Source organism: Aethina tumida, chromosome 3 (genome assembly GCF_024364675.1).
Source record: "Aethina tumida isolate Nest 87 chromosome 3, icAetTumi1.1, whole genome shotgun sequence".
Lineage (NCBI taxonomy): Eukaryota > Metazoa > Arthropoda > Insecta > Coleoptera > Nitidulidae > Aethina > Aethina tumida.
In genome coordinates this window covers 23,705,123-23,729,908 of record NC_065437.1, presented here as the reverse complement: position 1 = coordinate 23,729,908, position 24,786 = coordinate 23,705,123, and the positions used below count along the sequence as shown (strand labels likewise).

Here is a 24,786-nt window from a genome sequence, read left to right as displayed (position 1 = left end):
TTTTTTAATAAATAAAAAATATTTGGTACTTCCTTAATTCGGGCACCGAACATCAATAGGCTAAATTTGATTTTGACTTGAATATCAACAAACAACAATTTGCTTGTTAGTTAACTTAGTGTTTACTACTGATTCATAAAGTAATATCAGTAGATTTAATGTAAACATTATTAATTATTTTATTTTTAAACATCTGCGATACGTTTGTACACAAGTTGTACATGTTATTGAATTATTAAACCTATATACTAATAAATTGAACATTTTTTAGTAATTCATCCAATTTTCTAAGACAACAAGAGCGGAACTACTTGTTAGAATTAATATTTTAATTGCCGATCCATTTAAGTTAAGGTCGTGTCTTGTCAACATCGTAAAAAGCTTTGTTCATCTACTCATTTAATAGTAGAAAACGTGTGTACACACCAGAAGTGAAATCGAACCCTATACCCTGAACGGTCGGCCGGGATCCTCCGAAGATAAAGAATCTGACCTGACTAACCACTTCCAGTTGGATCCAAATACACCCAGCCCTTAAACCAGGTTTCTTATCAATTTTGTTTGTCAAGTTTGTCGTTAGCGACGGTCGACCAATTAATTGTTTTGTATGCCGAACGTCGCTTTATGCAAATTAAATACGAAGTGGGTTAAATACAATTCGCGTTATTTTTAGTGAATTGGGAGTGATAATTTAAAACGTAGGTCTTAATATGGCGTATCTTTTCGTCCGAAGCTAATTTTAGAACAATCACGTTACGGACAGTGTGAAACAATAATGTCTTTATTAATAAACAGGATATTTATATTTTAATATGCGGACGCATCTTTCACATATGTTTTGCAAATGAATTGTTCCGTGGTCGCGGGCAAAGTGACTTAAGTGGTCTGTGTTTATGTAAGTATGCACTATTTTAAGTAATTTTATAACGGGTGCAGCGTTGTCGAAGCTTTCAAAAGATCATCTACGTCTATTTTTATCGAAACGAATAAACCAAAACATTTTTATAAGAAATGTATAAATATAATAGTGTGTCCTAACAATACTTCAATGAATTTATTTCCATATCAATGTGATTTTCTATATTATTATATTGAGGTTGAAAATTATTTAATATATTAATTAGAATAATTGTTGAATTGCTGGCAAACATTAAATAAAGTTCTATAAATAAATATGGATTCGATTGAAATGGCAACGCTGAGTATTACATCTGTAAAAGTGGTTGCCTATTTCGTCATACAAATTCTGAAGAATATATTAAAATACCGGTTTATAAATAATTTGAATATATTAAAATTAATTTGTCTCGACTTGTAACATGTTATTAAATATATACTGTTGACATCAAAATTGTAAAATTTTTTTTGTTTTTATTTTTTAATTATTTTCTGATTTTAAGTGTTCTATAGTTTATAATCTCTCTTTTCATGAGTTATATACTCATTCTGTATTTATTTAATAGTTTTTATTTAATAGTTTGTTAATTGTTTTACATTAAATGTAATCCACATTACATTACTGGAAAGAGTAATTTACGTTTATATTTAAATTTAATATAACACACCTTTATTTAACTTGATTATAATTTAATAATCCTTTGACAAAATTCTTCAAGCAAATTTAAGCCACAATAAAATATTTCTTAATTTCTTGGAACTGAAGAAGATCAACCTCATATTAACTTCCTCATTAAACTGTTCATTAAATAAAATATTGAACATTGAGAAAAATAAATAATAATAATATTGAAGAATATCTAGAGTATATGGTGGGTGAGGTAGAACTTGCCATTTAACATTTTGAAACTTCTGAATTTCTAATATTGTATGTCATGAAGAAGTAGAATGCCTTTTATAACATATTCAATGGACAAGCTCGTCTTTCTAATATTCAGACATAAACACTTTTATTGAAGAGCAAAGCGTTTAAATACATATTTAATTTGTATTATAATGTTATCACTACTAGAAAATTTAAGCCACTATAAAATATTTTTTAGTTTCTTGGAACTGAAGATCAATCTCATTTTCACCTCTCTATTAAACCGTTTATTACATAAAATGTTGAACGTTGAGCAAAATAAATATTAGTCACATGGTGGAACTTCTGGACTATATAGTGTTTAGAGTAAAGCTTCCCATTTAACATATTGAAATTTTCTCTGAGTTTCTAATATTGCATATGGTCTTCCGTTGGCATGAAGAAGCAGAACGCCTTTTGTAACATATTGAGAATATATACTGTTATCAAAAACTTTCTTGGATGAATACTTTAGATTCGTCATAATCTACATATTTTCGTCACATGTAACAATACGACAATAAAAGGTTCTCTTGCGTTATGTTCAAGGAGACAATTCAATTGATAATGATTGTTCAATTTTTTGACGAAATTGCATGGTCTCTTTTTAAGAGATTTATCGCAGTTTGAGGACTATTCCCATATATATGAGGATTTTGAAAATGATATTGCTTAATTTCAGATTTCAGGACAAACGTTGTTGATGAACGTTGTTCATCTACCATTTATTACCTTTTTTAAATCGCATTATTTACAATATCTTCAAACATGCATTTTCTGTTGAGAACTCACAAAATTAATTTATAACAATTGAATTTATCATTTGAACTCCCAAAAAAATAGATAAAATATGACGTAAGAAAACATAATAGCATAATAAACATATAACCAGAAACGTAAATTACTTTTTTCATCTATGTTATGTATGTTATAGTTATATAAATTATTTTTTAGTGGATAAACAATATGGCTACCACATTTACAAATAAAATTAAAGTCGACGATATTTTATTTGACTTCATCTTCAATTTTGCACACATAACATCTAATTTTAATATGTAGTAATCGTAATATCATTTTCATATTAAAAAAATTAATTAAAAACAAGATTAAACATGGATCAATACTGATAACCTTTTAGTCTGTCGGAAACGTTACATTGTTTCATTATTATCTGCAATAATCATAAACTTTGAAGCAGCCCAAATTCTCGCACAAATATTTAACAATTATTTAATTAGACGTTCTTAACTAGAACCATTTCTATTGTCAAAAATATTACTATTTAAGTATCCTCCATTATAATCACATTAGTATCATATAGTTTTAGTATAGACGATTATAGCTTATCTGAAACAAGATAAAAATTATAAATGTACACTTGCAATAAGGTTTATCTTCTGATATATCACAAAAATATTTTGCTGAGAAGTATGATCGTTTATTGTCTGTTTTAGTGCTAAAGAGTAAAAGTGTTGGAAAAATGAGGATTAAAAGGAGACTGTTGCCTATTAAGGCACATTTTTTTTTCTTCATGTGCTGTAAGTATTTTCGAAAATAACTAATTTACTATTTTTTGTCTTAATTTAATATCGTATTGAAAAATAATAATTATATAATTATTTTGCAATATGAATATACTTTATATTAGATTTACAAAATTTTAATTACTTAATATTTATTTACATCTATAATACATTCGATTTTAATAAGTAAATTCATGATTAAAGAATTAAAATTTTGGAAATCTACTTTTATTAAATCTAAATTAATATTACTGTTTTGGCCATCAATCAAACATATTATGTTTATGACTAATACATTTTTAGATATTTGTTGTTTACCTATTAAATAAATAAAAATATCTTGTGCAATATATAGATATTAGTTGATAAAATTGAATTAAGCAGCAGAGAAATCACTTTAACTATGAATTCAAGAAAAAACAGTGATTAGATGCATACATAGGTACTTTTATTGAAGATGAAACGTTGTTTAAATATTTAATTTGTATTAAAATGTTATCATTGTTAAATCACATGCAAATATTGCATAATAAAGTACATAAAAATAAAAAATAATTGTATTTAAAAGCCAAATTGTAAATAGATTTAAAATCATTTTACATTTACTTAATATATTGATTAACTAACATGTGCTTGACAATAATATATTCTTCAATATTTTTTTTTTCAGCTATGGGTCCAATATTACCACAATTCCCAGTTCTCGGCAAAGAATTGGGAATATCAAGCGCAGTTATGGGATCCATAATGGGTGTAATGCCTTTTATGTACCTTCTGTCGAAGCCTTTATTCGGCATGATCGTCGATGTGTATCGAGACTTTAGAAAAATTATATTCATCATGCTTATCATTGTATCGACTGTTTCCTTTGCACTACTGGGCTTCATACCCGAGAGAAAATTACAGAGATTTAGCCTGGAAAATGTCACCGTCGAAGATTGGAGCACTTGCAAAGAAACTGTCAGTAAATATAACTGGTAATCATATTCGTAACTGTTCTAGGATCATGTCACTTAATTTTTATAATTCATTATTTGTGTGTTACTTCAATAAAATGAATATGAGTTGATAAAAACATAGGAGGTTTGATTTTTTAGGATTTACAGGCCTTGACTGAATGTCATAATGGCACGGTACTCATGCAGTGTACTTCGAACTCTTTCGAAGCAAATCTAGAAGTTTTATTAATGGACAATCAAAATCAGAGCTTCTGTATCAACAACCTCAATCTGACACAGTACTCGAACTCCACATGGGATTTACAATGTACAGAGAAGACAGAATTAAACGTTGGATGTCTTTCTAGGACTTGGTCGTTTTGGATGTTTGTATTACTTTGTGCCATAGGATCAGTTGGGTTTAACGTTACAAATTCTATTAGTGATGCCATTTGCTGTGATGTAATAGGTATAACATTTATATTTTATTAACACAAAATATGCCAATTTATATTTTTATTATATTAGGCGATGAAGACGATTACGGTCAGCAAAGAGTTTGGGGTACAATTGGTTTTGGATTAACAGCTTTAATGTCTGGTTATGTGGTTGATATGGTGTCTGGGACCACAATAACATACACTCCAGCTTTTATTATAATGTCCATATTCACATTGTTTGACGTTCTAGTTTGTTTTAAATTAAAGGTAAAGAACTGGATAGATGATAATTATAGAAACTTTTGTAATTGTTTGTCGTCAACTTTTAGCTTCCAGTTATAGAAGCTCCAGATAACATCATAAAAGAATTTGCCAAGCTTTTCAGACACAAAGAAGTCGTTACCTTTCTAGTTTTCGCAGTGTGTGCAGGAATTTTGGACAGTTTAATAATATATTATTTGTTTTGGTACGTAAATAATATTTATTATTGGCTGTGTCTAACATAATTATAAATTTAGGTACCTTGAAGACTTAGCAATAGCTACGAACACCACAAACATAAAACTATTGGAAGGACTCATCGTAGCGGCGGAAACTCTGGGCGGAGAAATAATATTTTTTACAATCTCAGGTAACACATCAATTGAATAATTGAAATAATTCAATAACCCTTGAAATTTTTCAGGAAAAATTTTGGAGAGGTTCGGACACGTTCACTGTTTCAGCATGTGCTTCATCAACTACGCCCTTCGATTAGGGTTAATATCAGTTGCTCCGAATCCATGGTGGATATTACCAATCGAATTCTTTTTTCAAGGACCCACGTATGCTTTAACGTATACTACAATCGTTGCGTATGCCAACGAATTGGCACCACCTGGGGCATCCGCCACTATGCAAGGTATCGCAGCCGGTATGGATGATGGCGTTGGTAAGTCGAAATGATTTTAATTTTCTTTAACAAATTTATTTTATGGTCATTTTTAGGATATGCCATAGGAAGTTTCATAGGTGGGCTAATGTTCAAATATGTCACTGAACACAAACATGTGTGGCAAATCTTTAGTATTTTCGGAGTGATTTGCAGCATTGCTCATTTGATTTTACATAAGACACTACTCTCAGAAAAAAGTGAGGTATCTGACAAGGTCGAATACAAAAATCCTACAGAAGCTATTAAATCAACTTATGAGAGTTAGAATTATAATTACTTATGTTTTATCTCAGTTTTATTGTGATATGATACATATAATTTATAGTATATTTTATTAAATAAATTATTTTAGAAGTTGTTATCATTAATTGTTATTGATAAAACAATTCTAAGGTTACTATTTTCAAACTATTCCAATAGATAACTACACGTTTTTTATCTAAAATTAATTTAAAATAAGAAATCTTAATTAAGTAGAAAGGAAAATTGGCAAATTTGTGTTTTTCGTTTTATTCATTTTTATCCCAATTTTGAATGTTAAGACTTGTATTGAAATTAACTATCGATTTGAAATGTAAATTTGGGGATATTGAAATTATTTGTTGTGAAGTAAAAGTGGCTAGATACCATTGGATGAATAATCCTTTTTATCTGGGTATGGTCCAATTGGAAAAAAATTATTAAATACTAGTTTAATATTAAAAAGTTAAAAGTCCTCGACAAAGAGAAATAAAGAAAGAATGAAGGTGATGTGCTAGTTTTTGGTTATTGTTCAATTTTCCATTGACGTTTGTGTGTGTTCGTTGTGGTTAAATGTGATATTTATACATGAAATAATAATAAATTGCCTGTCTATCTGGATGATCGGAATCGTTTGATCGTTGGCAGGTTAGGGTGACTGATTTTATAATAAGTGAGCGCAACGCAATAGCCTTACGTGTCGCCCTGGACACATGTTTCGGCTCGATATTCTCTCACGGCTTCTGACTTCACATTTAACACCACATAAAAATATTTCGCTTCATTGTTTTAATGTTAGATTTGTAACAATGTATATGCCACACGGAATACTAAATATTACGATATTTTACCATGCAGTTACTTTTATATAATTTATTTATTAGTCAGAAGATTCTTTAGGAAATAATTCATTGTCAACATGGGTATTATAACACATAAAACTTGATGAAAGAATTTAGAAAATTTGATTATTCATTATAGTTATATTTGAATTTGAATATAAGTTCACGTTCAAAAGTAAAAAAAAAGTGGGTCCTCTTTAATTTTGTATTAATATTTAGTTTATTACAGTTTATTGATTTGAAGAAAGCCTTTATTAGTAAAATGACTATTAAGTACCAGATGTAAATGCATTGCTCGATAATGATAATATAAATTAAAGCATGGCAATAAAAAATACATATTATATACTAATGAGAAAATTCACGTTTCAAATTGCATAAATATTTATTCCAACATTAAAAATAAATTATTGATAAATTACTAACAATTCGGCCATTTTCAAATAGCCTAAATAATAAATATAACGCGATCGTTAATACGACAGAGAAAAATGCTAAAGTACGTCAACTTTGCTTTTAAACATTACAAAATATTGTCATTAGGGATGATGTAAAAAAACAAACGATAATAGCATAATTAAATATTCAAATACAGTCCTGCAAAAGATCGCCAGGTCATACCTAATGACCCTAATAATAATGACTATTTTAGTGGTAATTTAGTTTCCATAACAAAGTTAGGGCACACACACCTGATCATTCTCACAATTTCAGGCGCAAGACTGTAATATCACCTGGAAGTAAAGATAATGAACTAGAGCTTTGCGATCTTTACACAACTTTACCCAACTTTATACATTACATAGCGGCGTTAAATTACAAACGGCATCGGGCCATGACACGAAACACTCATTCCGAAATTATTTATGATTTGTTATTTTTGCAAACCTTAATGAAACAGTTATAATGATGCATTGCTTCATTAATATTTTATATGAATAAAAAGAACCCAATGTTAACACTGATCCAAAAAATATATTTAGAATAAATATTTTTTAAATTATTTTAGTTAGTTAATTAAAACCAAAAAATAAGTGAAATTTTTGTAATTTGTTTATTTATTTTCTTAATTTAATTTGATTGAATCGACTGAAATATCAATTTATTCGAATTATGAATTAATTTTTACTTATTTAAAAATTAACATTAATTATCATCATTATCATTAATCTCTTTTAAAGTAGAATAATAGGATCAAATATGAAATAAAACATAATCGGGATTTAAAATTAATAAAAATAAATTTCTGGTACTGAATATATAAACATAATATTTTAAACTGTTAATATGCATTGAAAATATTAATTTAATTTTCAAACCTGAAAACTTCTGACATAATAAATATAAAAATAATAAAATCTGAATTCGTGCCCGAAAAATATTCATTTTCCTTCACAGTTACTATTGGAGTATTTCGTTTTAATATTAAACAGGAAAATATGACTTTCAAACTGAAATAACCCATTATGTACTGTTCCCACGAAAGAAATACGAATGGAAAATGTGATTCGTAATAATAGAGGCGCGTCCTATATGAATTTTAAATATTGCCGAATTAATTACGGTACATGAGCCACTTATAACATGACATTTTTTCAATTAAAAATTCCTTTTATCGTTTGCCTTTGGTTAAATGGAGTAATTGATATACTGGTCGATAAATAATATATCATAATTTTACTTACATCAATTACTTCAAAGAACTGAATTGTTATAGTGGTTGGAACATATGAAAGAGTTATTTAATGATAGATCCGATTAACTGACCAGTTATTATTGCAATTGCGATAGTTATATATCGTTGCTTATAATGACTATGTTCGATCGTTTTCCTTTAAAACAAATCTTAACAATAGGACCTAATTTCTGTCTTATTTACTTTACACAATAAATAGATATTACAGTTTTTATATTGTTTTCCTTTGATCATTTGACCTAATCATACTTTGAGAAAATAAAAATCTAGTATCTTTCATTTCAATTAAATTCTGATTTTTCTAATAAGTGTTATTACCGAAACTGGGGTTTAAATTATAGGGATCGGTGTTTTAAAGTGGTTTAAATATTTAATGAACTGAGTTTACGATTCTTGGAACCTAAAATATTATCATAAAATAACACCTTCAATTTAAAGATCAATCAATTATTAATTTCGAACTTATGATGTTAATTTTGAGTATATTATTTGTGTATTAAATATTAGTTATTATATATACATCCGCAATAATTTTGCTCAGTTCCCATTTCATATATACAGTAGATGCCATAAATATATAAAAAATATGAAATATTGTGTTTTCTGTCATATTTGTGTTTTTTATATCAATCTAATTTTATTCTATAAAATTTTTCAATGGACAAAATTATAGCAATTTTTTACTTAATGGTATTTTGTTGCTCTCTGTGGATTTAAGTCGATTATTTACTAGGGGTCTTTTGCTTATTATAATTATTTAATAATTGATTGAAGTGGGGGTTAGCAATTTTTAATGAGGTCTAAATTTAATTTATAAAAAATTGCTGCTTATGTTAAATATCTTACAGGGACAAGACTACACAAAAAGTTGGTTATACTTAATGTTTAAATTTTTCTGACGGAAACTTTATGTACTGACACATTAAATAATAATTTGCTTCCATATATTTTAACTAAATTGGACATAAAAATTTAATAAGCTTGAATGAAAATTGTAAAATCTATGGCACTAAGATGCGCCAAAATTATAAAACAAAAATAATATTCTACAAAGTGTTAATATTAAAAATTAAAATAACACGTTTTAATAATTAAAAATCACTTTTAAAGTTATGGCAAAAATATAATATATATTAATATTTTAATATATATGATATATATTAATAATTTAAAAAGTTGCTATAATAATGACCTTTACTGTATGTTCTACTATAATTATCAATTGATATTGATTTTTAATTTCATTTTGTATATTTAAAGGATAAAAATCATTTTGTAATTTGTTTGAATTATTATACATATTATTTGTAAATAATCGAAAATTATGTTTGAATATGATACCATCTTACAGGAACGCAAATACAATATTGTAATGACCTAACACATCAATAAATATTTGCTTTGTTCATGTATATTCGCTGGTAATCAGGTTTCAATTATGAACATTAATTTATTCAGTCAATATTAGAATTAGAACAAAATAATTTAATTTATTGTTTTTTGTTCAAATTCAGTGATTAATATTAGGCATACGTATAGATACAATTTTGCGATATTGATAGAAAATTTGTGATGGATCAAACAGGTGCAATTTATGTATGCCGTGATCCTCGGGGTGTGTTATCGCACGGGGGCAATTATTATTTCCGGTAACCTATGGCCCCCCTCAATCCGTGTGATTCGACACGTGCTGAACCGTCGGTGATGTCACTTAGTTCTTGCAGCAAATTACTTTGGAATGTAAAAGAACAAATAGTGCCTGACATTAAAAATTTTTATTGAAAAAAACAAGAATTGTAGGTAAAGAATTTGAAAATGATAACCCGTTTGAGCAGACAGAAGTAAAAAAGTAAATAATAAATTTTAATCTATAACACCATTTTGTATTATCATTAGAGTCGTTAAAAAAGGTTTTACAGAAAAGAAATTTACAGCTTCTAATATTTTATTCATAAATAGATTATGGCAAAGCTATTAACTGCTGTAATGAACCTTTTGTACATTTTTTCACTCTAATTACCTCCACTACACGAGAATTTATCATAATTAACAAAAAGCATACTTTCAGTTATGAATAAATAAAATGGCTATATAAAATATCGGTAATGTATGATTCGGTTTAATGACTTGGAATATTATCCACATAAATAATGTTATATGGCGGATAGAAAAATAAAACGGTTCATGAATAAATAATTATCGGAAATGCGTGTGAGTTATTCAAAAATATAAAAAAATTAAATAATGTTGCTCCATTACTGGACACTGCTTTAGCACCTCAAATTAAAAAAGTGCCTATTTAACTATTTTTTTTTAAACGAAATAGTTTTATTTAATTTTATATTTAACATTAAAAATAAAAATAAAAAACAAAAATATTTTAACTTACACAAAAATACTAGAAAAGTTTTTATTAAAAGTATTTAATACATTTATATTTTGTTTAGTTCTTCTTTATATTTAATATTTCTGTAAAAGCTAACATTTAAAATTTAACATCATGAAATTTTGAAATGATCACTGTATATTCTATTTTCTGTGCCATAAAATATAATGGAATTTTATAAATAACACTTTTAATATGTTAAATAAGGAAAAACGATAGTCAGGTGATGCCTATTTAGGTTAGATATTCAATATCATATAAAATAGAACGCAATTGTTTAATATTCACAAAATCTCATTTTTGAGTACCTATGTATGTAATACAGAAATTATAATTTTTGTTGTGTTTAAAATATTTTATCAGTTATCTATTTGTGCGAATAATGGACATAAAAGAATGAGGATCTATGTCCATGGAAATTGTCAGTCAGATGAACCAAGTCAAAGATCCATCTGGAATTTTTGGAGTGCGTAGCCTGAAGAAATTCGAACATGATGTGCGAGGTATTCCATAAGTCCAATTTCTAAGTCAAAGGAAGGCTCATTCCAAGTGTTTACTGTAGATTTCGGTTTTTTTTTCTTACCTGTCCTTTGTACTTCCTTTAACATAACATCTGTCGTCAAAGATTGGAGTGGTGTAAGAATAACAGCTTTGGGATATGCAATATTTTGTGGTCTGTACATCGAAATTTGCATTAGAAGTAATTTGACTGACATCGATACGTCCAGAAAATTGTAAAGCTCCAATTCCTAGGTTCCTTCGAAATCAAAATTTCGAAATCAACGTTATTAAGTAAACTGATTATCATGAAAGGCTTGATCTAAAGATTTATCATCAGCTGAACACGTTTGTGACACCAGAAAGCTATATGGACCTCCAATGTGAAATGGATATGGCATAGATACCTTAGGACGAGATTGGCCATTCAGTAGATTTTTTAGCTGATCATTGACTACTCTATTATCTTAACATGTATAATGTATTAAAAATCATGAAATCAATGAGAAAATAGAAAGAACAATTTCTTCCAAATTTAAGTACTTTCAGAAACTGAACACGCCACTGAAGGATATTGATATATTAATTTAAAATTTTTGAGTTTATAAATTCTAAAAAAATAAATATTTAATTATAGAAAAATTATTTCACACACAAACAATCATTATTTGAATTTAATTTGTATTTAAGGATTGAAGGATTGAATTGGATAAGAGAACATTATTTTTATTTTTAATAATTTATGGCAATAAAAATAATAAAATGTACCCTAGAATATAAACATATATAATATAAAAAAGTCAGTGTAATAATCCGTTCAAAATCTGTGTAACTTTATAACCCACTACAAATGAAATATGAAATAATCCGAATAACAACTAGGGATTGTTGAAAATCTCGATAGCTACTCCAACAATTAGGCCTCCCCCAATCCCATATTCCTCCACAAAGACAGGCGACAATGGAAAACAACGTTCCGGCCAATCGACCCCAATTAATCGACGCGCAGGTCTTTAGGGGCGGGACGTCGGTGGACGTCGACGCCTCCAGTGTCATAATAAATTCCTAGCAACGTCCGATTATGGAATAAAATAATGCGCCGATTGAATTGTTACATGCGAACCCCGTTGATTCTTTGGTCTATGCCCGTTGTTAGTGTTTGTTCAGACGACATGTCGAGGATTAGTTTGTCGGGTTTGGATAATGTGATATTGGTTTGAAGGATGAATGGCCAAACGCATTACGGTTTCGGCGTCGCAGGGAATCCCCTGTTACCCGTTTCCGCGTTTTCGGCCTATAACTTATTGAGGAACTATAATCTGTTGGCGGCCCCAGCTCCAGGTTTGTTGCGAGTTTTAGTTTATGCACTAATGTATTTGACTCATGCAATTAAATCTTTTACACATTAAGCCCATATATGTTTATTAAATCTTATTAAAAAAACCTTAGCTAAACTTTGACTTCTTTAAATTCTGAAAAAATCAATTTTAACATATGAATTTTTGTCTTAAATTTCCCGAATATTTAATTTTCGAGTCTAAAGGTGACATTTTGTTGTGAAATTTCATGAAATATTAATAATATCCACATCCTTGTATCATAATGGCTAAAATCAATCATTAGATATACAATTAATTAATTAATGAAATAACTAAGCATATATTTAAAGATTACTATTTAATTTTTATTAAATATTTGCAATTAACTGAAGCTGAAATAAGATGAATATCTTTTTAGGATTTATCCATAACCATCTAAAAATAAAAAGTTATATTATTTAGAAACCTATGGAAGAGCTAGTCGTTAATAAAAATATAAAATTTAGAATGTTTATTTGAATCATTACTTTAGTAATTTATTTACCGTAGATAAAACATATATCAGATTAGAGAACTAAAATTACACAGATATTTTTTATGACAATTATAAAATTTTGAGAAAAGAATACCATAAACTATACACAATATAATAAATAATCTGCAAAAAGCTCTTCTATAGTTTTCTTTTAGGGGTGAACTTAAATTAAAGCGTGTAAAGCATAAAATAATTTATTCAATCTGAAGAAACTACTGGTAAATTGAATTTTTAAATTGAATTTGGTTAGAAATGGCGTGATTTGTATGTTGCCATGATCGATTTCATGTTTCTCAAAATTGTATTATTGTTTAGGTTACTAAATTATTGTGGTCAGATAAAACCACCCTGGCATGTGTAAAATCAGAGAAAAATTATCACGATATGATTGTGGCAAATTTGCATGTTCATTTCTAAAAAGTAACTTTCAAAACAGATTATTGTATTTATTAAATATAAACTTGCATGTTTGTTTCTCAAAATTACTTTGTATTTTAATACAATATATTTTACTGATTAAACTTAAGATTTATCTCACAATATATTACACACTTTTGTATTTCTGTTATTAAAGTACTCATAAATGTTTTTACAGAAAAGTAAGTTTTAAAATGAAACATAAATTAAATTTAAATTAACAATAAATTAAAATTATATTTTAAATTAAAAAAAGAAGCATTTAACTAAATTAAAAAATAAATAATAAAAAATATTTGAATGTGCTATTTTTAAATAATTAAATGTCTTTCTTAGAATGTAATTATTTAATTATTATTTTAAATTATCCAAATAATCAACTATTATTATTCACATTAATTTGTACCATTTTTCATTATTAATAAATATTTGTGATATTAATTATTAGTTTGTGATAAAAAACTAAATAACATCTATTCTATCTTATTATTAACTGCTAATTAATATAAATAATTTATTGTTGATATGAAGCCGTACATATGCGCATTCGCCATTTTTTAAATTTATTTAATATTGATTATAGTAACTATGCAAAATTAAACTAGACGTTGGTCAATTTTCATTTAAAATCAAGATGACGTTGATCCTTTAACACAAACTATAATTTTATTGAAAACAATATAACGTTTCATTTTTCATATATATTAAAAATTATTATACATAGCATTTTAGAGCGAATTTAATAAAACTTATTTTTTTACCAATGAAAAATTTCATATTTGGTTTACACAAATTAATTAATTATTTAATTATAAATGTATAACATTTTCTATTTTAAACATGTCTTATAATTATCATTACTCATTTTGATAAATTAGTAAAATATAACATAATAAAATTATGAAAAATATAAAAATATATATATTTTTCACTGAAAATTTTAATACAATATTCTGATTTCTTTGAAATTTAAACATTCAGTGAATTGAGAAATAAAAAAAATAATATTAAATTAATATAATTTTTAAGAAAGCAATATATTATTTTTTAATTCTAATATTGGAATCATAACTAACTGTATGTATAGTTTATTTTCTTTTTTGTTTATAATTATCTCTATAATTACTTCTTTAATTAATTAAAACTGAAGTTATTACAACATTAATATCTTTTTATTACAGATGTTCATCTAAAACCACTCAGAAGTCAAAATTCCACTTCTGATCTAGCATTACAGTCTCCTTTGGTGGAAGATCCAACAATATTTCCCTGTTCAGAAACAGATAAAACATACATGAACTTACCTTCTAAACCCTTTCTCAGCTCACCTTTGTTCAATTACCCACCTCACTTCCACGTCTTTCAAAGCGATGAATTAAGTAAGCAAATTAAAGGAAATTATTAAAAAAAAAAACTAATTGAATACTTGCAGATTCTCCCAGTACTAATTCATCATCATCCAGTTCTGTATTATATAATGCAAATTTCCGAAGGCAACGTGGCGAGAAAAAACCAATCCCAGACGAACAGAAGGATGATAAATATTATGAACGGAGAAGAAGAAATAACCAGGCAGCCAAAAAATCTAGAGATGCGCGAAAAATTAGAGAAGATCAAGTAAATACATTGAATTAATTTAAATATTGTAAATATTTATATAACGTAATTTCTTTTAGGTTGCTTTAAAAGCAACGATTCTAGAACACGAAAACGCAATTTTGCGGGCACAAGTTTTAACGCTGAGAGAAGAAGCGTCTTCATTACGGCAGATGTTACTGCAAAAGAAGGCTTTAGAGTTGGCATCCAGAGAAAATCAAATATGCATAACTTAAATTATGAGGCGCAACCTTTTATTTAATATATTTGTTATGTATGTATACGTTTAATGATCTTTGTATATAGATGTGTATAAAATATTTGTATATACATTTTTATTGTAATTTATTAAAAATTACTTCATCGAAATAATTAAATAAATAATACAGATTGAGTTTGTGATTTTTAGTGTAAACATAGAAATCGAAATCATCCCCCAAATCTTATAGAAAATTGCAATAATTCACAATTTGAGAATAATTACTGTTGTGTGTGTTGATCCTTATGTATGAATATTTGATATATCATTTTGACAATGTTTTAAATTTAAATTTGACAGTTGATAATGCTGTAGAATGTGGAATAAATCAGAAATTAATTACAGTGATAATGACTGATACTATTACAATAAAAGTACACGATTACAAAACCAGCTTCCTGTATTTAGTTTTAAAGGCACTTAAATCCTTACACGGTCTTAAAAGGACTGCCAAAGGTGCAAAGCTAAACGACGTTGTAAAATATTTAAGTCAGACGTACAATATTCCTGGAGATGTAAAAAGTCAAGTACAAAATGCTTTAGATATCGGAGAAGAGTATCGTTTTATTCAGAAGGCTAACAATAAATTTATTTTGATATCGCCTGTTGCCACGCTTCAACTTATGCCAGACGACTGTAAAAATTATGAAATGGAGAGAATTCAACAGATATTTCAGCACAGCTGGTACACTAGGAAAAGGAGGCGTGACGCATCAACTGAATCATATAGTTGTCCTGAGAAACGTAAGCAGGCCAGAATGTGTCCTTCAGACGCTTCTGAAACCTCAGAAGAAGCTTATACAGGAAGATCTTCAAAAAAATGTCAGAGTAAGTTGTCCATTCTCCAATATGAAATAACAATACATTTCAAACAACAAATATTGAAATCAAATTTCCCAGTCTACATTGATTTATTTGTTGTAGGTCCCTTAATTTTACCCCAAACAAGTACCCCAGTAAAGTGTTGTACGTGCAATTGTTATAAAATGTCCGATAATGGTAAATGCACTGCCGTTTCGGATTCAGTACAACCGGCAGAAGACACGCAACCAATCTCAGAGAGTTATCAATGTGCTAAAAGCACAAGAAGAAATCAAAGTTGTTCCTAATTCTGAAACTATTGTAGTGCCAATTAAAAAATAAATATAGGGAATTTAGTTACTGTAAGAATATATTTTTTATGTTAACAACATTATACTTTTAAATATGTAATTCTCTACTGGGTCTTTTTATATTTATCTACAACAAATAAATGTAATTTATTTAAAAAAGGATATAAATATTATTTTAAAAGAATATGTGAAGCTAAATGAGGATATTAGATATCAGAGAAGGGTATCGTTTTATTTAAAAGTACAACAAAAAATTTATATTGATGGCACCTTTTGGTAAGCAGGCCAGAATGTCTTTCAGAAGAAGCTTCTGCAGAGCGAAGTAAGTATGGTGTGCATTCTCCAATATGGCAAGGTTACGAAATTTAAATATTAAACTTCTCTAAATTTCCCATTCTACTTAAAACAAAAGAAGAAATCGATGTTGAATTTTTGAAACAATTTTGGTACTGATTAAATAAATATAGGGAATTTAGTTCCTGTTAAGATTATATTTTTTATGTTAACATTATACTTTTAAATATGTATTTTTTGCTGGATATTTTTGTATTTATTCATTAACAAATAAGTATAGTTTGTTTAAAAAAATATTAAACTTTGATTTAACAAAATATTAAAGAGAAAAGGAAGAAATTGGATAAAGAAAATAATATGATATTATTTTTATTATACTTGATTAAAAAAGAGTTTTTGTTAAAAATAACAAGAACAAACATTAAAGTAAATAGTTATTATTAGACTATTTTGTAAATAAAATATATTTATTACAAATCTTATATATAAATAAATTATTACAACTAATCTGTGCAGTTTTACCTTCATACTCCCATTTTTTTTCAAAATGTTAGTGGTCATACATTTTCCAACACCCTTTTAAAGTATAACAATTCAGGTGTTCTTATCTCTAATTTTTACAAATAACAATTAACCATATAATACAACTGGTACTTCACATTAACGAGCAAATAGTATAACATAATAAAAAGTTTATAAAATGACGAATAGTAAAAAATGTTTAATAAAATTTACACACGTTTATATGTATATATAATTTATATAGATATGTCATTGTATATATATAGTAGCAATTGTTTTAAATTCAGTAAACAAGTTTTCCAATAACTCCCGTAAAAAAATCTAATATGTGTAGATTTTACAATATACAATTTATACGACACATAATACCGCAAGTACACATTGGCTTAAATAAACAAAAACATTGAATCTTAAAATAACTTCAGCAACTATGTACAAAAAAAAAAACATTTCATCTGCCTTGAGGAAAATACATTTTATTATATTACAAATGCCTCCAAGTTTCTTAATTTAGTCCATTCGAGAAACGAGAAATCCTCTAATATTCACTCTCAATTACAAATTACACTCAACATGGAAGTAACACCCATTCCGCGAATGAACTAATTTTGTACTGACTTTTCCGCAACTTCACAACTGGAATGTTCGTTTCTTCTTTTAACTAATCCATCACTGTCTTCAACTGTTGGCTTCCTCATGGAACTGTAATAAGCAGCCCACCGCTCCGAAATAGCCCTCGTGTTCTAGGAACAAAGCTTTCATTGTTCCCTTCGACCAGTAATCCATTGCATAAGCTAGCATTTTCATCGCTATTGGATTCACACGAAGGAAGTTGCCAATGAAAACAACCTGTAAGGATAATTTGAGGATGTCGCTCAGAAAACTTATCGTAATAATGTTATAAATAAATACATGCTCGTGTCTGAATCTGTTTGATTTATTTTGGATTACTGTTAGACATTGAACTGTAACATTTAACCTTCTCGCACTAATGCAAATAAAGATTAAATTGACTTTGATAACAGACGTATTAATTAAACTAAATAATTCCAATATGTAATCATCAAAACTTTTGATTCCAATCACCATAAACACACTCACCCTATCGATCTTTTCCTGTGTCGCGCACATCCGCGCAATGGAACCGATGTTGTTGGTGATTGTGACGAGAGTGGCCCTCGCCAAGTCTTGACGACTGACCTTGCTGCGACGATCCCGCGAATTCATTTGCCCGAAACTGCACAAGGACGAGAAACTTCAGTTGCAGGAAGCCACGGGCGGGTACGCAAACAAAAGAAGGATAGGGCAACAGTGAAGACAAGCGAAAAGAAAAGAATGGGAGAGTGGTGATTGGGTGAGGACGAGATTGTCTTGGTTCTGGGTCAAAAAAGCAGACCATAGTGCGAATACACATTGAGGCAACACTATTTACATTATTACATACGTTAAAATTAGTGGTGGTGCAGAAAATTAAGTAAAGCTACTAATAACACAAAAGCAAGATTCAATCTCGAAATAAAATTAATATGAAACTATACTATAAAGTTACAGAGACAGGAAGAGTTACAACAAAAATAGATTTAATTAAATAAAATAAAAATTGTTATAGAATGTGTATGGAAGATGCGGTGCTAACTAAAGTAGAAAGTAAAGTGGCTTTTACCTGCTAGCTACCAAATCTCCCGGTAAACCGAATTTTTCATAGTCCCCGCCGTAGATATCCCTTACAAGTTTGTCTACATGTGTGTTGTCACCTTCAGCGGCAAGTTCGATAGCTTCCTCAAAAGAATTGCAGCCAGTTAAAAGGCAGCACAGTCCTAAGAAGGTACCACCTCCAATACTGAAAAAATATTAAATATTTGTATGGATTGTATTTGTATTTGTTAAAGTTAAAATGTAAAATGTATTTTTAAGAACAAAGAAAATTTGTAAAAATATATACAAAATCATAATATATTCAATGAATGTGTGCATTACTGTCCATATTTACGTAAAAGATAAAAAATTAGCAATTTTAGTTACAAGGTCAAAGAAACAAGTCCTTTTTTGTATTTAACCTCGTGACTTTTGTGAATATTCTCTATGTAATAAAAGATTGCAATTAAATATTTAACTTCGTGACTTTGTAATGTAAATTCAATGTATGTATAATTGAGAAGCTATTATTTAAAGCGCAAATAATTCATACAATCAGTAAAATAACAATCACTTAAAAATATTCCTATAATTAACTTTAAAATGATGTTTTCGTCAATTTTCAATTACAAATATAATTGTTTTTTAAACATAAAAACAAAAAAAATAAACTCATGTGAAAATTATATTTTTAAATATTTTACTATTAATAAGAACACTTATTTTATTGGTGATAATTAAATTTTTTATTTTAATTTATTGAAAAAAATTATTTTTATTCTATAATTAGTATTAAAATCAATTCTTAAATTAAGTTTTGAGGACAAAATAAACTAATTTAAAATAAAATTATTTAACTTCTTTAAACTATGTACAATTGAATAGATTTAATTGTAATTTAATATGTCAAAATAGTTCATTTATTCTTAATTAAAATAAATTAAGAGTTTTGTTTTTGTTGTTTTAATTTTTTGACAGTTTTAATTATCATTTTAAAATATTAATAACATTGACCTTTATTAAACGCTACTACCAGGTTATTTAAAAATAAATTTTTATCCACAGCTTCATTAAGAAAAATATCTCTTAATAATTAAAAATTTATTGAAAATATATTTAAAATTTAAAACTACTACTGTAGATTTACTTCAAAGGTTGTTTATGAACTAATTAACACATTTTATTGGCGGTTGTTAGCCAAATTCATGTTTTTTAAGTTATTCCATGAACGACAAATTTACTTTTTATTACATTGTTTTGTGAACATTTAAAACAATTTTTCAACACACTTCTAATGTAAGTTTTTTTGATTTTCTGACAGTACCTTGTGCCGGAAATGCGTTTGTACTCCGTCTCCGAATAGACGGCAAGAACACTGACACCGGATCCGATGTTTACCAATATGAAGGGATACGGTTTGGAAAAGTCGTAAGTCTCCTTTTTGCACTTGGTATCGTCCGTGGGACACGACCAATAATAACATTCGGTCGGGCTATTGGCGTCCACGTACTGCAACCCTTTGAGCAACGACTCGAACTCATCGTATTTCGCAAGCTTCATGTTTACTTCCTGCCAAAAAAATTGTTACACATAGTATTGCCAAAAAGTTTTTATTTTGTCCTATTAACCTTTTTAAAATCGTCCTCGAATTTGTACGCGCCGCCGCCCGTGGCACTGACCGTGGACACCAATTTGGCCATGCCCTTGTGCTTGGCCAGGGTCAGGAAGTTCTTCATCTCGCTCGTGGGGAACCGTATGAAATGCAGACTGCCGGGAATACCTCGTATGCACACATTTTGCATCTGAAATTCAGCATTTTAATTGGTGATCACATGGTTGGAAAAAGGTGAAGGTAGTACCTGCAGGTGGATGTCGCGGTGGCCGGTAGCACCGTAAGCCGAATTCTTCGTCAAGTATCGGCGTATGTTCCGCAGGGTCTGTTCTACCGAATCGCCGCTCTTGTTCTTTGGAATGTCGTTGGGTTCGAAGTATACCAACTTGCTCAGGGTACCGCCTATGTCCATGCCGAACCATGGCATACCTTCAGGAAATAAATTAAATTGGTTACTGTTATCAGGAATAGGTTAACGTGTGTCTTGGGGTTATAACAACATAACGGAGTGGTGGAGTACATATTTGCGAATTAAGGTCAGGTCTTCACAGGTCATTAAGTACAAAAATAGGTTGTATAACAGCTACTAAATATGTATTAACAACTTTCAGTATTTAATATATAAAATATATGTATATATTCCTTCTGCATCAAATATAAGTCAAAAAAAATTTGAATTTAAAAATTAAAAATTATAATTGTTTAAATTAATTCATAATTCTGTGTAAAATAATAAATCAAATAAATATATGTAATCATTTTATATAACCAAAAAACGTCCGTAATAAAATTTTAAATTTATAGAAAAACAATTATCAAAATGATAACAGAAATTTTTATTCGAATGATTCATCAAATTATTCACATAATCTCCAGTATTAATTATTTAATCATATTTTTGACTACTTTTTGTATCACACATGTATTCCAATGTCAACAGAAGAAGTTGCCTGAAAACAATTTAAAATCATCCGATTTCCGAAGGTCGAAGTTGTAATATAGATAAGTGGTTTATGCACTGTAAATGAAATGACAAAACAATTATATTGTATATAAACGAGTATATTTAACAGTATTATAAAATATAACAATCCGTTAAACTATAAAACTAAAAACGTAATAAAAATGACTGATAATTAAAATCACTCGTATAATTTCTTAAACAAATCCCCCTGGCCCTTCAAATTCACGGTTCGAACACTAATTTACTAATTATATAGCACTGCCAATTTCTTACGAAGGGTATTAATCAATATTTTTAACAAACAACTTACGTTTGGGATCCATGGTAGTAACAACACTCACGTTTTAATGACGACTTAATATACCTCCAATAAATTTATTAATTAACCGAAAACACCTGATATCGGTACTATCAGATCAGATGAGATATCAAATTTATATAATCTAAATAACAATTGCTGTGCATGTACGTATTATATCTTACACATCTTTAAAAGAAATTAAAGCAAAACCGACGCATCGTCGCGACGATATAATCGACAATATAAGTAACGGATTATAAGAAACTTTCTCTTGAAAAACCAAATAGTTTATATGTCAGGTGATGTTTTAAATATACTAGTTAATTTGCGCGAAACAATGCGCGATTTTTTCTTATCAAGAAACGGTCCAAGTAAATGAGAATATCATGAAATCATTTGTAGCTAATCAAATATATTGTGCAGTATATTCGAATACGAAACGCAATCCGGATGTATAATAAAATGGTAATTTACAGAACCATTTTAATGTTCATGCCTAATTACTAAATTACAGTTGTAGGTATGTAGCCCAAGAAATTCTAGAATCAACAAACATTTATTACCTTAACCTGGATGTTACTTATATTGTTTTGCGTCATATTTGAATGCAAGGCAATATAAATATGTAAGTGTTTTATTAATTGACGTATTTTAATTAAAATTTACGTTCCTTTATGACGAAAATTTTATACGTATGATAATTATTGTATTATAAAGAATGCGTGATTGACATATCTGTTTATCAAAGTTTTAACAATTTCATTATTTAAATATGTCAGCAAAAGTAAGTATTAAAAAAGTAAAGCCATAATACTAGTTTTCAAATTTTAATTATATCCTATAAAGGAAGAAGTTATTTGTTGTTTCAAATAATATATTTTGGTAATTCAATATTATATTTTTTAAACGTAAGATTTTTTTAAACTTGTTAATTGAAAAAAGTAGTTTTATTTAAAGTATAAAACCCATTCAAATTTATCATTAACTAGTACAATTTGAAATCAAATATCCTTCTAGTTAATGTTCACTGATTTCAATAATTATTTAAAATACTTTTTTTAGAAATATTTTCACTTATATGATACCAATAATTAAAAAATAGCCCTTCAAATATTTTAAAATAAACTCGTATCACATATAAAATATGCATTGCATACATAAGATAAACATGCATAGGGGTACTGAAACACATAAATTAGAGATTATAAATAAATGCACATTATTTTTTTAATAGTGAAAAATATTTATAAATTAATCTAATCGTTACCATAGGTCAATTTTCCATTAATCAGTTTTTTAAATTCTAAAATTAGAAATTGATAATCTCCAAAAATTCATTTTAAAAATTCAAGTTTATACTAGTTCAACCTTACAACCAGATATAGTTTCAGTGGCCGTATGATGTTAAAAACGGTTTGGCAGGTCTATTAATATTTACTTATTTTCCACGGCATTTTCAAGGCAGTTTTAAGTACAATTTGCCGGATCTAATTAGGCAACATTAAAATTCACTTTTACGATTATTAATATGTAACTTATGGAAAACAAAAAATATTTCATTAATATGACTTTCATCCTAATTAACAATTGTTTATTTCAAACAACTTTTATGGGAAACCATTTGTTTAATCTAAAAGTACCAACTAATTGATAAATTTTATAACCCAAATCAATTTTTTAGCTTTAAATACATTTTTACCATCATATTAATTGCCTAAATGTGAATTATTACAATTTTTAGTTGCGTTAATGATTACAGATATCGTATTTATGCAATACACACAAAAAATTCATTCAAAGTATATTATAATAGGTATTATGAAATAATTAATTCTTTTATAAAACTGATAGATGTACATAATTATAGATGTAAATTAAAAATTGTATATAATTACTTTAGTTTACAAAAAATATATGCAAAATAAAGGAATGCAAAATTTTGGGTTCAATTCAAATTTGAAGTTATTGTATTTGTATAAGTATTAGTTCAAGGTATGTCATTGTGTGTAAATTAGAATTTTCCCCATATAATCCACATAAAAAAATTTATCTGACACCTTTATCTGTGGTGTAAATCAAAACTGGACTTACATGGACTTCCAGGCAGATGCCTATTTAATCCATTCACTTCCATGGACTTATCCTTGTGTTCCTTGGACATCCTGGCAAGATCACGCATACACCTCTTACAACTGTAAGGAGCCATATCTTTTCCCCACTAAAACCAAACAGTGCAAAGTTAACTGAAGAGTTCAGTAACCAAGTGAAGAATGACTGGCGATTGTGTCAGTCGAGCCAAATAAACATATTCAACCATTGAGCACTGTCAATTGATGCATGAACAGTGGAATATGATAATGTACGAAACAACTTAACATATTTGACCTTGAACTGGTAAACACGGACCGTCCAGTTGATCAGATTTTTGTTGGCTGTTCATTTACATGATCAGTTAATACTTATGTTATATAATTATCATGCAAAGATCTTGGGTATAACCTATTACCTTTAGACATGTTGGTGTGCATTTTTATCTAACGCTTTAAAGGAATTTAATGTGACATCTAGCCCATAGAATTATTTGAGGTTTTAACTTATTTTATACATAAAGGCACTGAGTTATTTCTTACTCTAAATTAACACAAATTCACCAAAATGACATACATAACAGCGTATATTCATTGGAAGTCTCTGAAATTGACGGATGACGTGCATTGCTTGTGAAAGTTCAAATTGTCACAAAAGAGAAAAACGATTTAATTGTTAATATCAAAGAGTTTTAAATTATTTTTAAATTAATTCGAAAACAGTTTTAATTTGATTGATGTTGCAATCAAGAAAATGATTTTATAATTACGTTTAGACAAAAGTATAATAAAATTAATTATTATCTGATTTAATTCCAATTTTTATTAATAT

The 24,786-nt window shown here is 27.9% G+C and overlaps 4 protein-coding genes across 5 annotated transcripts; 3 read left to right on the top strand and 1 right to left on the bottom strand.

Moving 5' to 3' along the window:
* The first annotated feature begins 488 nt into the window (after positions 1 to 488).
* Positions 489 to 6,003, top strand: LOC109608647 (uncharacterized). The gene is made up of 10 exons (XM_020025155.2): positions 489 to 543; positions 674 to 895; positions 3,259 to 3,342; positions 3,998 to 4,287; positions 4,425 to 4,734; positions 4,794 to 4,972; positions 5,035 to 5,171; positions 5,224 to 5,336; positions 5,391 to 5,636; positions 5,693 to 6,003. Exons 3-10 carry the CDS (start codon positions 3,285 to 3,287, stop codon positions 5,902 to 5,904), a joined length of 1,545 nt encoding a protein of 514 aa, XP_019880714.2. The 5' UTR covers positions 489 to 543; positions 674 to 895; positions 3,259 to 3,284; the 3' UTR covers positions 5,905 to 6,003.
* A 6,521-nt stretch (positions 6,004 to 12,524) lies between these two features.
* Positions 12,525 to 15,404, top strand: LOC109608624 (transcription factor ces-2). The gene is made up of 4 exons (XM_020025130.1): positions 12,525 to 12,642; positions 14,754 to 14,951; positions 15,005 to 15,189; positions 15,249 to 15,404. The coding sequence occupies exons 1-4, from the start codon at positions 12,525 to 12,527 to the stop codon at positions 15,402 to 15,404; spliced, it is 657 nt and encodes a 218-aa protein (XP_019880689.1).
* Positions 15,405 to 15,734: 330 nt separating this feature from the next.
* Positions 15,735 to 16,699, top strand: LOC109608653 (uncharacterized). The gene is made up of 2 exons (XM_020025162.2): positions 15,735 to 16,255; positions 16,352 to 16,699. Exons 1-2 carry the CDS (start codon positions 15,778 to 15,780, stop codon positions 16,534 to 16,536), a joined length of 663 nt encoding a protein of 220 aa, XP_019880721.1. The 5' UTR covers positions 15,735 to 15,777; the 3' UTR covers positions 16,537 to 16,699.
* A 555-nt stretch (positions 16,700 to 17,254) lies between these two features.
* Positions 17,255 to 24,555, bottom strand: LOC109608631 (pantothenate kinase 3). 2 transcript variants are annotated; one of them, XM_020025136.2, is made up of 8 exons: positions 24,374 to 24,555; positions 23,959 to 24,085; positions 20,850 to 21,031; positions 20,619 to 20,792; positions 20,315 to 20,559; positions 19,019 to 19,195; positions 18,457 to 18,610; positions 17,255 to 18,204 (listed from the first exon to the last, which is right to left on the bottom strand). In XM_020025136.2, exons 2-8 carry the CDS (start codon positions 24,071 to 24,073, stop codon positions 18,034 to 18,036), a joined length of 1,218 nt encoding a protein of 405 aa, XP_019880695.2. In that variant the 5' UTR covers positions 24,074 to 24,085; positions 24,374 to 24,555; the 3' UTR covers positions 17,255 to 18,033. The 2 variants fall into 2 exon arrangements, with proteins under 2 accessions (XP_019880695.2, XP_019880697.2); XM_020025138.2 differs by having other exon boundaries at positions 18,457 to 18,592; positions 24,374 to 24,553.
* Between the last annotated feature and the right edge of the window lie 231 nt (positions 24,556 to 24,786).

What these genes read in the sequence shown, in the direction of transcription:
- LOC109608647 (XM_020025155.2), top strand. Translation starts at nt 3,285, where the DNA reads ATGAGGATTAAAAGGAGACTGTTGCCTATTAAGGCACATTTTTTTTTC. An exon ending in TTTTTTTTTCTTCATGTGCT is followed by an intron (nt 3,343 to 3,997) that starts GTAAGTATTTTC and finishes TTTTTTTTTCAG; the next exon opens with CTATGGGTCCAATATTACCA. An exon ending in GGAGCACTTGCAAAGAAACT is followed by an intron (nt 4,288 to 4,424) that starts GTCAGTAAATAT and finishes TTGATTTTTTAG; the next exon opens with GATTTACAGGCCTTGACTGA.
- LOC109608624 (XM_020025130.1), top strand. Translation starts at nt 12,525, where the DNA reads ATGAATGGCCAAACGCATTACGGTTTCGGCGTCGCAGGGAATCCCCTG. An exon ending in CTTTCAAAGCGATGAATTAA is followed by an intron (nt 14,952 to 15,004) that starts GTAAGCAAATTA and finishes GAATACTTGCAG; the next exon opens with ATTCTCCCAGTACTAATTCA. An exon ending in GAAAAATTAGAGAAGATCAA is followed by an intron (nt 15,190 to 15,248) that starts GTAAATACATTG and finishes AATTTCTTTTAG; the next exon opens with GTTGCTTTAAAAGCAACGAT.
- LOC109608653 (XM_020025162.2), top strand. Translation starts at nt 15,778, where the DNA reads ATGACTGATACTATTACAATAAAAGTACACGATTACAAAACCAGCTTC. An exon ending in ATCTTCAAAAAAATGTCAGA is followed by an intron (nt 16,256 to 16,351) that starts GTAAGTTGTCCA and finishes TATTTGTTGTAG; the next exon opens with GTCCCTTAATTTTACCCCAA.
- LOC109608631 (XM_020025136.2), bottom strand. Translation starts at nt 24,073, where the DNA reads ATGGCTCCTTACAGTTGTAAGAGGTGTATGCGTGATCTTGCCAGGATG. An exon ending in ACCGCGACATCCACCTGCAG is followed by an intron (nt 20,793 to 20,849) that starts GTACTACCTTCA and finishes GCTGAATTTCAG; the next exon opens with ATGCAAAATGTGTGCATACG. An exon ending in AAACGCATTTCCGGCACAAG is followed by an intron (nt 19,196 to 20,314) that starts GTACTGTCAGAA and finishes ATATTTTTTCAG; the next exon opens with TATTGGAGGTGGTACCTTCT.